General features: G+C 48.7%; 1 protein-coding gene across 3 annotated transcripts in view; it reads left to right on the top strand.

Moving 5' to 3' along the window:
- The first annotated feature begins 4090 nt into the window (after positions 1-4090).
- The window catches only part of NTM (neurotrimin), a 528603-nt gene continuing 517724 nt past the window's right edge, over positions 4091-14969 (top strand). For 2 of the 3 annotated variants that reach the window (XM_084803638.1, XM_084803641.1), the window contains exon 1: positions 5026-5192. In XM_084803638.1, the coding sequence (XP_084659764.1) occupies positions 5026-5192 (167 nt within the window). Of the gene's footprint in view, positions 4827-5025; positions 5193-14969 lie in introns of those variants that run through there. The other variant, XM_084803640.1, reaches the window with a different exon arrangement.

Here is a 14969-nt window from a genome sequence, read left to right as displayed (position 1 = left end):
TTGTTTGTTTTTTTAACTCAGCCGTGATAGGCTACGTAAACATTTACGTAGCCTATCACGTTTTTGTTTTTGTTTTAACTTGGAAATGGCGGCGGCAGCCGGTCAGAAGACCGGCCACCACAGCCGCCGCCACCGAACCGCCGCCAGAGCTGCCGCCACCAGGGAGGTTTGCCCAAGGTAAGTCCCATCCCAGGGGGGTGGGGGGTGGCACACCGTTTCTCCACCAATTTCGGGGGGCCGAATGCGCTGGCATTCGGCCTCCTCGAGATTCGTGGCGAAATTCTCTGACATCCCTACATGGTTCCAATCTGGCCCTCATGGGTTTCCCAGATAACCACCCCTTTCTCCCAAACCACAGATCGCTGGGTGGCTTCCTAGTTTTGTGCAGGTTCTCCCCCTAACACACACTTCTAAAAGAGAGGGAGAGGGGTTTCTCCATGGTGCCCCCCATCTGTGGAACAAGCTCTGCAATGAGGTCCGCCTGGCACCAACATCGTTATCTTTTCGGTGCCAGCTTAAGATCTATCTCTTTCCCCAGGCATTTGGCAGCACATTATGAGTTTTAATGGGTTCTGGATGTGTTTTTAGTTATTGTGTGACTGACAGTTCAAAGTTGTCTGTGTGCTTTTGTGTAAATGGCTTTTAAACTTTGTATATTGTATGTTTCATGTTTTACCTTCTTTAAACTGCCCAGAGAGCTTTGGCAATGGGGCAGTATAGAAGTATAATAGATAGATAGATAGATAGATAGATAGATAGATAGATAGATAGATAGGCAGGCAGGCAGGCAGGCAGGCAGGCAGGCAGGCAGGCAGGCAGGCAGGCAGACAGACAGACAGACAGGTTTGAATGCCTCATCTAAGGTTTAGTTAAGCCAGTAAGGCTTAAGGCAGTAAGGCTTAGTTAAGCCAGTAAGCAAATTATTTAAGCAAAACTATGCTGGCATTTTTGGCCCCAACCCTTTTCCTCTTGGCCCCACCTGCCACTGGAATGTAGTCCCCAAGAGTTTCTCCCAAGTGGAACTCAGCCATCAGGCTGAAAGAGGTTCTACACCCCTGCTGTAAAAGCCCCTCCCTACCTCCAACCTCCCATATGTAGACCTGGGGCTCAATACAGCCAAAACAAAGACCTGTTCGGTTGATGGGAGAGTTAATGTCTATGAATCCCTGCTAGGTAAACAGAACCTTCATGTTCAAAGGCAGCGTGCCTCTGAATATCAGGTGCTGAGGACAAACAACAGCAAAGGCTACTGCCTGTAAGCTTTCAGTGGGAATGTTTACCGTTGGAAAGACAATGTCAGGGAAGACAAGAAGGACCTGGATTCTTTTGCAGGATGCTCCATTCTCTTTTCCCCTCCCTCCATTTTTCAATTTCCCTCCCCTCTCAGCATTCTGACACTCAGCATGCTCAGTCCTCATTGGACTTTTCTTGGGGTCTCCCCTCCCTTTAGGGTCTTTCCACCCTAAAGTGTGGTATTTTTGTTGTTGTTTGGTTGGTTGCTTTCATGTTTTTTGGTACTTCTACAGACCTGCTAACACTTTCTTTTTGTGCATGGGTGGTGACATTTTGGCTACATAAGTATCAGCACTCAGAGAATGAGTTTGCTATTAGTATGTGACCATGATGTGTCATGTTCTGATCTGGTAGGGCTCTGGGCTCTGCTGATCCTGAGTTCGGGAGGCAGGGAATATTCTCAAATAAGTGTGAATAAGACTGCAGTGTAGGAAGTGGAAGAGAGGAGGAAATGCTTTCTCATATGACCCAAACTGACCCAGCAAGAGCCACTCTTTGTTTAGTGTGTGTGTGTGTGTGTGTGAGAGAGAGAGAGAGAGAGAGAGAGAGAGAGAGAGAGAGAGGAATATAGGTAGCTGATTTCTACTGATTCAGACCATTGGCCCATCTAGCCCAGTATTGTCAACACTGACTGGCAGCAGCTCTCCAGGGTTTCAGGCAGGAGGGCTCCCCCCCCCCCCCGCCGCCCTATCTGGAGATGCTCTACCACTGAGCTACGATTTCATGGTACTTCGAAGCCTCAGAGTTCGGCAAAACATATGGTTGTGGTGACTGGGCTGAGAAAAGGATATGCAAATATGATGTTCTCCTGAAGGTTGTGTTTGCCACTCTCTTGTTGAGATAAAGGATTCCATTCCCCAGGGGCTGTTTATGTCTAGCACTTTCTACCAGCAGGATATTATATATAGAAATAATAATTCAGTTAGCAATGGGATGTTTCCAAGTTGCAAGATAGGAATATTCCTAGGAAGTGAGCTGTCTTCTGCGACAGGCAGACTGTGAATCAGGAAACAAAAAAATCCGTATCAGGCATCAGCAGTTGGCATAGAGGAGTTTTAGATCTTGAGTCCAGTGACTTTATTTGTTGTAAATGCCTCAGTTTCCCACTATGCAAAGCTGGTGGAATAACAATGACACATATTGCCATCTCCTTCCAATATATCTGGTTCTCACAAGCAGCTCCTTCGTTTCTTGTCTTCTTCTGTGAATAGGCCACAGAACTTCCGTTTCACATAGTTTCAGATGTGAGGCTGTTCAGTGGAGTAAGCTCATGCAAACAACAACTGCCAATTATTATCAAGAGTAGAGCAAACACAGGATGTTCATGGGGATCAGCCATCAAGATGGGGTCTAGTAGCCCCCTCCCACAAAGAAGGGTTTTAATTAATACTGCTCAAAACAGGGCAAAATGTGACAAGGGTGTAGGGGAGGGAATAAATGGATTTTAAGAGTGTGACTTATGTAAGAGAGGGTCCCAAGCATGTTTCTGCATGTGAACCACCTATAAGGTGTGGTGTATGTGTGTGTGTGTGTGTGTGTCTGTGTGTAAGGTAGGAGGGATACCTCAGCTGGAGGGTAGTGGAAAAGAGTGAAGTGTTAAATGTCAACATCCTTTTTTTCAAGCCATATGGCATGCAATAGTTGATGTCTGGCCATTTCTCCTGCATATGTTCTTGATGGTGGTGATCACATATCCAGCACTTGTTTTACTGTTCTTGGCATCTCTATGTCGTATAGTAACTTTCTAATCCTTGCAATATCCCTGTAAGTTAGCAGGCCAATATTGCTGTTACTGTTATTCCCATTTCACAGGTGAGGCAACTGAGGGCTGAGTGAGTTTGTGTGGGCAAAGTTATATTTAAGCCTGGCTCACCCCTCACGCACTTGCTGTATATTTCCCACCTCATCATGCTTGTGTACCTTCATATGAGGAAAGGCAAGGGTTCAGTTAAAGCCATTAAGCTGCCTTTAATGTCAAGCGCCCCGGGACCGTTCATCATACTCATCAGAACAATCTCAGCAGCAGCTGCCTGCAAAGGGGAAATGACGGAACCCAACAGGGCAACCCTATGTGGATCTACTCAAGACATTCCCATTGATTTTGATGGGATTTGCCCCTAGGAAAGTGGGCACACTTGCAGCCTAAGACTCTTTGGATAGGGAGAGAGCTCAGCTTAGCTAGGCACTGGCCTGGAAAGGCCATTGAAATTCTCCAAAACTGAGAACATGGGACCTGTCCCTTATCTCAGGACCAAAAAGCAGTGGGCCAAATTCTAGTGCGCACACACCATAGGCGTCATTTGAAAGCTGGTGGCAGAATGATTGTGCTATGGAACTGGAAGGACACTTCATGTACAGGTGGGAGACAGAGGTTGCTACCATTGTGTGGCTATTTATGCATCTCCCTTTTTGAGACCTGGCAGTGAGTGGAGATGTCGTAGTTTGTGCATCACATATATGTATAGGCCCAGAAACCTAGACACCTGTACTCCAGATCAAGTGCACCTCGTAGTACCGTTGCTTGTTTAACCTCCTTGTTCACCTTCCTTAAACCTGCCCTGAGGTCCCCCAAGGTGCACCCAACGCAAGCAGGAGCGGCTCCCCCCCACACACACACACACCCAGACAGCCACCCCCTCCCCGCGGCGCCCTTGGCTGAGATTAATGCGCCAAGCCTGTGCTTCTCGGAGATGTCTGTGCCAGGGAGCTAAAGTGTTGGTCAGTGATGGAGTTGCTGCCATGACAACCCCTGTAAGTCAGTGTGCGTGAGAGAGCGCGAGAGAGCGAGCGAGCGAGCGCAATTCGGGGGGTTTCGCAAGAGGCGGAGATGCTCCTCCGAGCCAGGCGAGCGAGCAGAGCTGGGATGCTGGAAGAAGTCGTGGAAGCCGCCGCCGCCGCCGGCTCTCGCGCGCCTCGCCTTCGCTGAGCCGAGAGCGGGCCAGCGGAGTCCCGCGCCCGCCTCCATTTTCAGCCTGCCCGGACGCCCCGGAGCCTGGACGGCGCTGCGCGCAGCCGGCCGGGGCTGGGCTGGCCCCTGCCTGCCACGGACTTGAACTTGACGGCGGCGCCCCGTCCCCTGCCCAGGCGCCTCGTCCGGAGGCCGGCCGGCCGGCCCGCCCGCCCTCCTGCCTCTCGCGCCTGAGAGGCTGCAGGACAGGAGCTCTTTTTGGGGACAGCTTCCTCCGGCGGCGGCGCGTCGCTGGCGCGGGAGCCGGGAGTTTGGGAACTCGGGCAGCGCGGCGGCAGGACTGACCGGAGCCGCGGACTGCGCCCCGACCCCGGGCGCGCCGGAGTCCCGCTCCTCCTCCTCTCCCGCCTCCTCCGCCTCTTTCCCCCGCAAAGTGAGACGCACGAACTCCGACTTGGAGGCGCTGGTTTGCGAGGCGCGCAGCCAGCCGGCCGCCTTGCCCTCCTCTTCCTGCGCCCCTCTCTGCCTCCCCGGGGACTCCGGCTCGACGATGCTGCTTGGGAGGCTCGGATCTTTCCCAAAACTGGATTGCTAGGGGCTCCGCCGCCGCCAAGCTCCAGAAAGAGCTGGGTGCCTCTTCCTCTCTCTCTCTCATTCTCTCCCCCCGTCACCCCCTCCCTTTGTGCCCACGCTTTGCACCATCAGGTGTTGCCTATATAAATAGATCTAAAAAGAAATACATATATTATTATTATTATTATTATTTTTATATATATTTTTTTGCCTTGTGGAGAAAAAACAAAAAAAAGTCCCTGCAGCCCAGGATGGGGGTCGGTGGGTGCTTAGTCCTGCCCTGGCGGTGCCTAGTCGTCGTGTGTCTCAGGCTGCTCTTCCTTGTGCCCGCAGGAGTGCCCGTGCGCAGCGGAGATGCCACCTTCCCCAAGGCGATGGACAACGTGACGGTCAGGCAAGGGGAGAGCGCCACCCTCAGGTAGGAGCAGAGACTTTACTCGGGGTCTGGGGGTGGGGACGTGAGGTGGGGGTTGATGATTGGTGGCCAACTGCTTTTGTGCTAGACCTTTCATGGATGCTTGTCCTGGCACCTGTGCTCATGTGTCAGCAGAGATTTCGGGGGGGGGGGGCTGCTGGACCAGAGGGGCCTTTCCGGGCTGGCCTGCTGGGGTCCAAGGATTTATTGATATATTTATTTATTTGTGCTGTGTTGCCCCAGGTCTAGGCCACTGACCCCTGGTGGAGCCTCTGACAACTGTGTGCATTAAACCAAGCGGTGTGTGGCCGTGGCTGTTGATGAGCCTAGAGAAATGTGTCTCTCTGGCTGGCTCAGGGTTGGTGTACGCAGAGATGGTTAAGCTGTAGACATAGGGAGGTGTGGCTGGTGGGGGGGGGGCTGCTTGTAGGAGAAATGGGATGGACCGTTTGTGCCTGGCGGCTCACGACTGTAGAGAAACTAAAGTGTGTCTCTTCCTTCCTGTCTGCCACAGGCAGGTTACATTTTTGCCCTGTTTGTCCCTCCCAGAAGGCTGTGGCATTTCACTGAACGTTGGGACTCTGTTTTGGTTGCTCTTGTGCTGTGGGTTGAGTTTGGGCAAGCGGGTCGAGGGAGAGAGATGGCCGGTTGTCTGTGTGTGGAGGGGTGCTGCCGCTGCTGTCGCTACCTATGCATCCAGTCTTAATTCAGTTGTGTAAAAGTTTGCCCTGTCTTCAGAATGATGCTTTTTACCCCCCCCCCACACACACCAGTTATTGTTTGTCCAGATTCTGTCTCTCAGCATGGTTGTTTTTGCTTAGCCCTTGACTGTGGGATGAGGGTGGGGGCAGAGTTGGGAGCAGTGATGTTTGCCAGTAGTGGGAAGAGAGAACAATTTGAACAGAGGCTGAAAAGAAGGTGGCATCAGGCCCTTTTGAGATCTGGCAGTGTTTTCCTCCCCTCTTGGACTGTGAAGCAATGAAGTCTGTGATGTACTCATGGAGTGGGAGTTAGATGAGCTTTATGCACGGCATAGGAATGATGCGCCACAGTAGGGCATATGGAAGGGAACTCTGTAACCACAGTGCAAATCCTGTATCTGCATGTTATGCCACTTTTATTCTGTCATGGGTTTCTCCAAAGAATCCTTGGGGGTGATCGGTTGGTGAAGGCGAACTCTCTGTGAATCTCTTGCCTCCCACAGAATTAGTTTCCCCAGGTTTCCTTGAAAAGAAGGAGGAAAAAATGATTAAACAATTCTCTGTGATTCTAACACACACTTACCAGCAGCAAGGAACTCCCATAGATCGCACCGGGGCTTGCTTCTGAGTAAGCATCCTTTGGTTTGTGTTGTTAGTTTGTACTGGAGCTATGCCCTGTCTATCATCTATCTATGAATCTTTAAGTCTTTGCTAAAACAGTGTCATTCTACTGTGATTCCAGGCAGGAGGAGCAGAAGATAGTAGACACTGGGGGTAACAGAGGACTTTAGTCTTTCCCCCTCCTTTCTTTGGGGCTTCAGCTACTGCCACAGCTACAGGCTAGGTAAACCTTCCCCAACCTGGTGCACTCCAGTTGTTTCAGAGTATAACTCCCATCTTCCCTGACCACTGGCTAGGCTGACTGGGGCTGATGGGAGTTGTAGTCCAAAACCTCTGGAGGGTAGTAAGCTGAGGAAGACTGTGTTAGATACTGGGCAACAGTTGAGTCTTTCTATCCTTTCCTTTTCTTTATTCTTTATGTTTTATTCCTTTTTTTTAATCCCTTGTGAAGACTGGATGAAGGTGGATGAATTGTGGTCACTATTAGTATCCAACAATTGTTGAATTTAGGCTGGGAAAGGACTCTCTCTCTCTCTCTCTCTCTCACACACACACACACACACACACACACACCACATATCACAGGGGATCCTAGTTTTGGAAACCCCAAAAGGGAAGACAGGGGGGACACGTCAAAGTGAGTAGCTTGACTCACTTCCTTGTGGATATCATAGAATAACCTGGACTTCAGATATCTTTCAATGGTGAACCTGCATTTTATTTTTAACTCATTGTGGTCTTGATCTATGAGGACCAGGGACTGGCACATGAGTGTCCTTGACTTAGGAGAGGGACCGTTGCTCACTGGTAGAGGACATGCTTTGCATGCAGAAAGCCCTATGTTCAATTCCTCCTGGCATCTCTAGTTGAAAGAATCAGGAAAGATGGAGTGGGAAACACTTCTCTCTGCTTGAGACCCTGGAGAACCACTGCCAGTCAGAGGAGACAATACTAGGCTACATGGGCAAATCATCTTCCATGGCGTACTGCAGGTTCTTATGTCCCTATGATAACTTGCAGGATATTGTAACCTGGAGAATCTGATTTTTCCTTGAATTTTAACAATGCAGCAGAGGGAGATTGTACAGCTGCATTAACTTGAGTCCGGTCCCCTGCTTGCCCGTCCCCCCATGTCAGTTATGGGGCACTGGTTACGTGCTGCTTGCTGAAGGTGACAGTAGGGGTGGAGGCACAGAGGCGGCATGACATCTGATTGCATCGTCAGTACACAACTTGATACCAGGATGTGTGAAAGACCATGTTAGCCTGCATGAGCCTGTCCGGGTTTCAAGGTCTTTGGGAGAGGGCCTTCTCTCTATCCCACCACCATGAGAGGCACATTTAGTGGGAACCCAAGACAGGGCCTTCCCAGTGGCTGCTCTCACACTTTGGAACTCCCTGCCAAAGGAGACAGGGCTAGCTCCCTTGTCATTGCCTTTCTGCCAGCAAGCAAAGACGTTGTTACTCAGGCAGCCTTTGGGCTTTTAAGCTGGCCCTGGAATAAGATTTAACTTGCAGGTGCTGTTTGTTTCTTTTTTTATTGATGCTTAAAAAAAGATCTGTTTTTTTTTTTAGTTATTATGTTGCCTTTTATTTTATGATTTATTGTCAGGCACTTGGCAAGGCTCATAACCCATTTGTGTGTGTGGGGGGGGATGTCAATCCATGGAAGCTTCTCTACCTGCTTCTTCTCCTCCTCACTACTGATACCTGTTCACCTGCCCTTTCCAAGAGAGCAAGTAATGTGAGGAGCAAGGAAGAGGATCAGTAACTTCTACATGCAATCTTAGATGGCTTTACAAAAGAATTTGACCAATTCATGGAGAATAAGGCTATTGATGGCTACTAGTCATGATGGCATTCTGCCACCTCCTGGATCAGAGGCAGCATCCCTCTGAATACCAGTTGCTGGGGAACTGCAACAGGAGAGGTCTGTGCCCGTCATGCCGCCCTTGTGACCTTCCCACAAATGTTCATTCATGCACACGTTCATGGTATTTATATGCTGCAGAATATCCAAAGTTCTTTGGGCAGCTGGCAATAAAAGTTTATAACCATCAAATACAAAAAAAAAAAAAATAAAACAAACAAGAAAAGAAATAAGTCTAAAACAAGCTAAAACCAGCAGCACAGAATAGTATCAAGAACACAAAGCATATGGCAGCAGCACCAAACAATTTCACAGATCTTAAGACGCTAGAAGGATCCAAAAAGCACTAAAAGGATTTAAGATTGGGAAGCCTGGGAGACTGAGGTTTTGAAATGGTGCTGAAAAGATGACCGCATAGGCACCAGAGGGCATTCTACAGCTGGGGTGCCATGACTGAAAAGGCCCTCTCTCTAGTAGTGACCTACCACACCTCATTTGGAGGGGGCACCTGCAGAAGGGTCTGAAATGATGATCTTAGGGTGCAATCTTATGCATGTTTAGACAGAAAAAAAGCCCTACACCCCCCATGCTGGTAGTTGTAGGACTTTATTCTGTCTAAACATGCGTAGGATTGTGTGTTTAAGATCCTGGTAGGCGTATGCCATCTGATTGGCCACTGTGGCAAGGAACTCTGCTGGACTACATGGGCCTCTGATTGATCCAGGAGGGCTCTTCTTATGGTCTTGCACCTTGTCTTCTCTCTCCCCCATCTCTCTCTGTCTCTCTCTGTCTCTGGAAGATGGCACTAATGGGTTCCAGAGAGAGACAAGTAAATGGACAGTAACAACAGAGGCAAAGATGAGCCCACTTAGAGACCGGGGCATTGACAATCTTGCTCAGGGGCCTCCCAAAGCTTGCATCAAGCACTGCCAATGGGTCTGGCTCCTAGGTGAGCAGGGTGGCTACCTCTGCATCACCAAGAAAGAGGGAAAATGTCACCCAAAAAAACCCAGGATGACAAATGGGGCCCAGATTTGCATAAGGAGGCATATGCAAAGTAAACTGTATGAATGCAGATTTAGAAAAAGAAGCAGCAGCATTTAAATAGAAATGCAATACATCTCATCATATTGGGCAAAACTGGGCCCAGGTGTTGTGTGTGCTGCTCTTCTCATGATTATTTTGTCTTTAAACCAAACTTGAACAGCCTTTCAAACAGAGGACATTTTTAAATAGAGTGGACTGTCTTGGACTGTCTTCTGACAGCCCTTCAAATACAGTACAGGCCTCTGTAAAGTAGGACAGATGACCACCATATAGGTAAGCATGCATAGGATTGTACTCTTTGGCAGCAACCCTAGGGAGTAAGTCCCATTGAACATAATGGGGCCTATTTTCTGTGTAAAAATGCATAAGATTTCACTGTTTGGCTGCAATCCTTTGCACACGTATCTAATAAGCCCCATTTTACCAAGTAGGACTTTTTTTTTATCTGAATAAGCATGCATCAGATCAGGCTGTTAAATAGTAATAAGTATATTTTCTTGCCTTTCTTCGGCTTCAGCTATTGGGCGGTATAGAAATGAAATAAATAAATAAAAATAAATAAATTTATTTCAGTTTAGTGACATGAAGTGGAGGCCGGTGGCTTTGATTCCGGTGGGGTTGTGAATCCATTTTACGTTTCAGTCAGAACCAACCAGAGGAGCTATCAAAGGTTCTGAACCCTGTCCGCAAAATACTTTCAGTACCTCAGATAGCTCCTTTAGAGTTCTGGCTGGTTCTGACTGAAACCCAGAGTGGATTTACAGCCCCGATGAAATTGGAACCATCAACCTCCACTGGTGACAAGATTTAGCATATTATATATTCTGTATTTTTTGTACCAAACATTTTTGTTTTCTTTTTTCTTTTTTAAAGGTAACATTGGAATTGTGGTTTTCCTGGGGACAGGAAAGTTCACAGAAAATAGGGACTGCCAATGGTAAATAGGGACCGTTGGAAGACAGCCCTGTGTGCCATGTTTTCATGGATATATTTCACAAATTCTTTTATTATATTTTTGTACCTCTTAAATAATCTCTGGGGCAAATGATAGTTTTCAGGATAGAATAAGCAAGTGTGCAGAACAGCCCCATCAGCTGAGGAGGCAGAGAGCAATGTGTGTTTTTGACAAATTCTTCAACCAGGAAGCATTTTATGGCTCTATGAAAAAAAGAAGAAGTTCTATTTAATTATCCAAGTGAACATGAATGGCAAAACTTGCTTCTGGTCCAAAATACAAATTGCTGATAGTTATTAGATTTGGAGCATCTTTTGAGAAATTTCATCCACCCTGGACTTACTTTATCTTACACAGAATAACAGCATTCTCTAATCCTCATAGATTTTCCAAGTGATATTTGGATCATGGCCACAGCATTATGTCTAAACCCCCCCCCCACCCCCCATCAAGAGGAATAACACACAATAGAGTACAGTATTCTGGAGTTCCCAACAAACTGTAATATTACTTGTGTGGTCAGAATTCTATATACCTGGCCATTTGGCAGAACTGGAGAATGACAATCCATCCAAGGGGGGGAAATCCAGCTGAACCATTCTTACGGCTAGTGTCAACACCAACACCAACTTGAGGGTCGGGAAGGGGGGGTTGCCGTGGTCTATAGGAATTCAATCTCCCTCTCCAGGCTTCCTGCTCATTCGAGTGCAGATCTTGAGTGTTTGTACCTTGTGTTGGGTACCCGGGACAGATTGGGGATTCTGTTGGTGTACCGCCCACCCCGCTGCCCATCAGACTCCCTGCCTGAGCTGACGGAGGTGGTCTCGGACTTGGTGTTGAGAACCCCTAGGATGATGGTCCTGGGGGATCTCAACTTCCATGCCGAGGCCGCTGTATCCGGGGCGGCTCAGGACTTCATGGCTGCCATGACAACCATGGGGCTGTCCCAACATGTCATCAGCCCAACGCTTACAAAAGGACACACGCTTGATCTGGTTTTCTCAACTGGGCAGGAGGATAGTGATCTGAAAGTGGAGGAATTAACATCTGTCCCTTTGTCATGGTCAGATCACTTCCTGCTGAGGTTTAGACTCCTGGCGGCCTTTCCCTTCTACAAGGGTGGGGGACCTATTAAAATGGTCCGCCCCCGGAGATTAATGGATTCCGATGGATTCCAGAGGGCTCTGGGGGATTTTCCTGCTGGTATGGCTGGTGCTCCTGTCGAAGCCCAGGTCGCTCTGTGGAATGCAGAGATGACTCGGGCGGTTGACACGATCGCGCCCAAGCGCCCTCTCCCTCTGAGCAGAGCCTGGCCAGCTCCTTGGTATACACCTGAGCTGAGGGCAATGAAGCAAGAGGGGAGACGGCTAGAACGCAGGTGGAGGAAAACTCGTGCTGAGTCTGACCGAACACAGGTAAGAGCCCACTATCGAGCCTACTCTGTGGCGGTGAGGGTGGCAAAGAGGCAGTTCTTTTCCACCAGCATTGCATCTTCTCAGTGTCGTCCGGCGGAGCTTTTCCGAGTGGTTCGCGGCCTGTTACATTCTGGGCCAGGGAGAGAGACGGTGGAACCCTCGGTAGCACGCTGTGACGAGTTTGCACGGCACTTTGAGGATAAAGTTGCTCAGATTCGTCATGAATTGGACACCACCATTAATGCAGTTCCATTGGTAGAGGCGTTCAGAGCACCGTCTGGTCCAGTTTTATTGGATGAGTTTCAGTTACTGAGGCCTGAGGATGTGGACAAGGTGCTTGGCCAAGTCCAATCGACCACTTGTGTGCTTGACCCTTGCCCTTCATGGCTTATTAAATCAAACAAGGAGGGGTTGTCCGGCTGGGTCCAGGAGGTTGTAAATTCCTCCTTGAGAGAGGGAGTGGTGCCTCCTGCTGCTTTAAAAGAGGCAGTAATTAGACCACTCCTGAAAAAGCCTAACCTGGACCCAGAGGATGTTAACAATTATAGGCCAGTGGCCAACATCCCCTTCCTGGGCAAGGTGCTTGAGTGGGTAGTTGTAGGACAGCTCCAGGCACTGTTGAATGAAACGGATTATCTAGATCCATTTCAATCGGGCTTCAGGCCTGGTTTTGGAACGGAAACTGCCTTGGTCTCCCTGTGGGATGACCTCTGCCGGGAGAGGGACAGGGGGAGTGTGACCCTGTTGATTCTCCTGGACCTCTCAGCGGCTTTCGATACCATCGACCATGGTATCCTTCTGGATAGGTTGTCTGGGTTGGGAGTTGGAGGCACTGCACTGCAGTGGTTCCACTCCTACTTGGATGGCACTGGGGGAGGTTATCCGGAGGTGTGGGCTGAAGTGCCATCAATATGCAGATGACACCCAGCTCTACCTCTCTTTTACATCAAAACCAGGTGAGGCAGTGACTGTTCTGAATCAGTGCCTGGGCACGGTAATGGACTGGATGAGGGCCAATAAACTGAAACTCAATCCAGACAAGACGGAGGTACTGTTAGTGGGTGGTTCGTCTGCCCGGCTAGGTGATATTCAACCTGTTCTGGAGGGGGTTGCACTCCCCCTAAAGGATCAGGTTCATAGTTTGGGGGTGCTCTTGGATCCAGAACTGTCACTTGAGGCACAGGTGAACTCAGTGGCACGGAGCACTTTTTATCAGCTTAGGCTGGTATACCAACTACGCCCTTATCTGGACAGAGATAGCCTTGCTACAGTTATCCATGCTCTGATAACTTCTCGTCTGGATTACTGCAATGCGTTATACGTGGGGCTGCCTTTGAAAACGGTCCGGAAACTTCAGCTGGTCCAAAATAGGGCAGCAAGATTGTTAACAGGGACTGGCCTGCGAGCTCATATTACGCCAGTACTTTTCCAGCTGCACTGGCTGCCAGTCCATTTCCGGGCCCAATTCAAAGTGCTGGTGTTAACATTCAAAGCCCTTAACGGCTTGGGGCCAGGTTACTTGAAGGATCGCCTCCTCCCATATGTGCCTGCCCGGACCTTAAGATCATCATCAGCGGCCCTTCTCCGTGAGCCCCTGCCAAAGGAAGTGAGGCGGGTGGCTACTAGGAGGAGGGCTTTTTCTGCTGTGGCACCCCGGCTCTGGAATGAGCTCCCTGGTGAGGTTTGCCTGGCACCTACATTGTATTCCTTTCGGCGCCAGGTGAAGACCTTTTTATTTTCCCAGGCATTTTAGCATTTTAGCTTTCTAAATTTTTATCTTTGCTGTTTTAAATCTGTATTTTAAACTCCTGCACTGCTGCTAGGTTTTATTGTGGTTGTATTGTTATATTGTGGTTTTAATGTTCTGTATATTTTAAATTGTTTTATTGTGTGTTGCTTGGATTTAATTTTTGTGAACCACCCAGAGAGCTTCGGCTATTGGGAGGTATAGAAATAAATAAATAAATAAATAAATAAATAAATAAGTGTGCTTTCATAGCCCCTGCATGTGCCCTAAGGTGAATAGGAGTCAGAAGGCAGAAGTTCTTCCGGACTTGGCCAAGTTCTCTAAGGAAAGGATACACCAGGATGCCTTGGGCAACCTGTCACTTTGGATGAGCCACCCGTTTGCCCAAGGAGGCAAACACTTTCCACACTGCAGAACCTGCAAAGACAGGAACAGAAACTCTGCATATGCTCAGAGGCACTCAGGCATCAAGATTTTTGTAAACAAAGGTGACACCCCAGAATTGCTGAATGCATATACATTTAGATTTGGAGTTGAACCAGCCCCCCTCAGTGTGTAAGGATGTGTGTGGGCATATGGCCATGTGGGAAACCACTATTGTAAACAAGGATACTTATGTAGGGAGGTGACACCTGTTTCCATGGCTGCGGCTGCATGTTTTTCTGTCAGCAACAATCAGGGTGTGGACCAGTGGCTCCCATATGTACAGCCCTGTTAATTGTATTTTATCAATGTTTTTGTAAGCCAGAACTCAAGACTAGCCTCTCTCCAAGCAGACATGTAGCCATGTAACAATTGTGGCTTCAGTCCTATGTACTGGGGATGAACCCCTTTTCCTTCAGGGAAGAGCTGTAGCACGCTGGTAGAGCACATGTTTTACATACAAGAGGTCCCAGCCACATTCAGTCCCTAGCATCTGGGGATGTCTGTCACCAGGAAATCTGGTCCTTTGGGGGCTCACCAGAATTCCACAGTGTGCCAGACTTGGCTTGCATCTGTGATTTTTTCCTGAATTCCAGGGACGTTTAGTGCTTGGGGAGGGGGTGTGTGTCTTGGCCATAATTTGTGCAAATAAAGATCTGCACAAATTATGGCCACCAATTGTGCACATTTGCGTAATTTGTGCACATTTGCACAAATTGCTGCTGTAATTTGCACAAATTAGAAACTATCAAAAATACATTAGCTGGCCTGACTTGCTGCAGGCCGAGTCAGGCCAGTTAGCAGAAGACGGAATGAAGTCCAGGGGGGCGAACCAATGAAAATTTGTCAGGCTCCACATACCCCCACCCCCAATGATTCCTCCAGAATCCCTACTGGCATCTCCAGGTCGACGTGGGAAAGACTCTTGCCTGAAACTCTGCAGAGCCACTGCCAGTCAGTGTAGACAATGCAGAGTTAGTTGCACCATGGGTCTGACTTGA

The sequence above is a fragment of the Heloderma suspectum genome, chromosome 6 (genome assembly GCF_057233095.1).
Source record: "Heloderma suspectum isolate Gila_16-S chromosome 6, 16-S_ref, whole genome shotgun sequence".
NCBI lineage: Eukaryota > Metazoa > Chordata > Lepidosauria > Squamata > Helodermatidae > Heloderma > Heloderma suspectum.
This window is presented reverse-complemented; position numbering and strand designations above follow the sequence as displayed.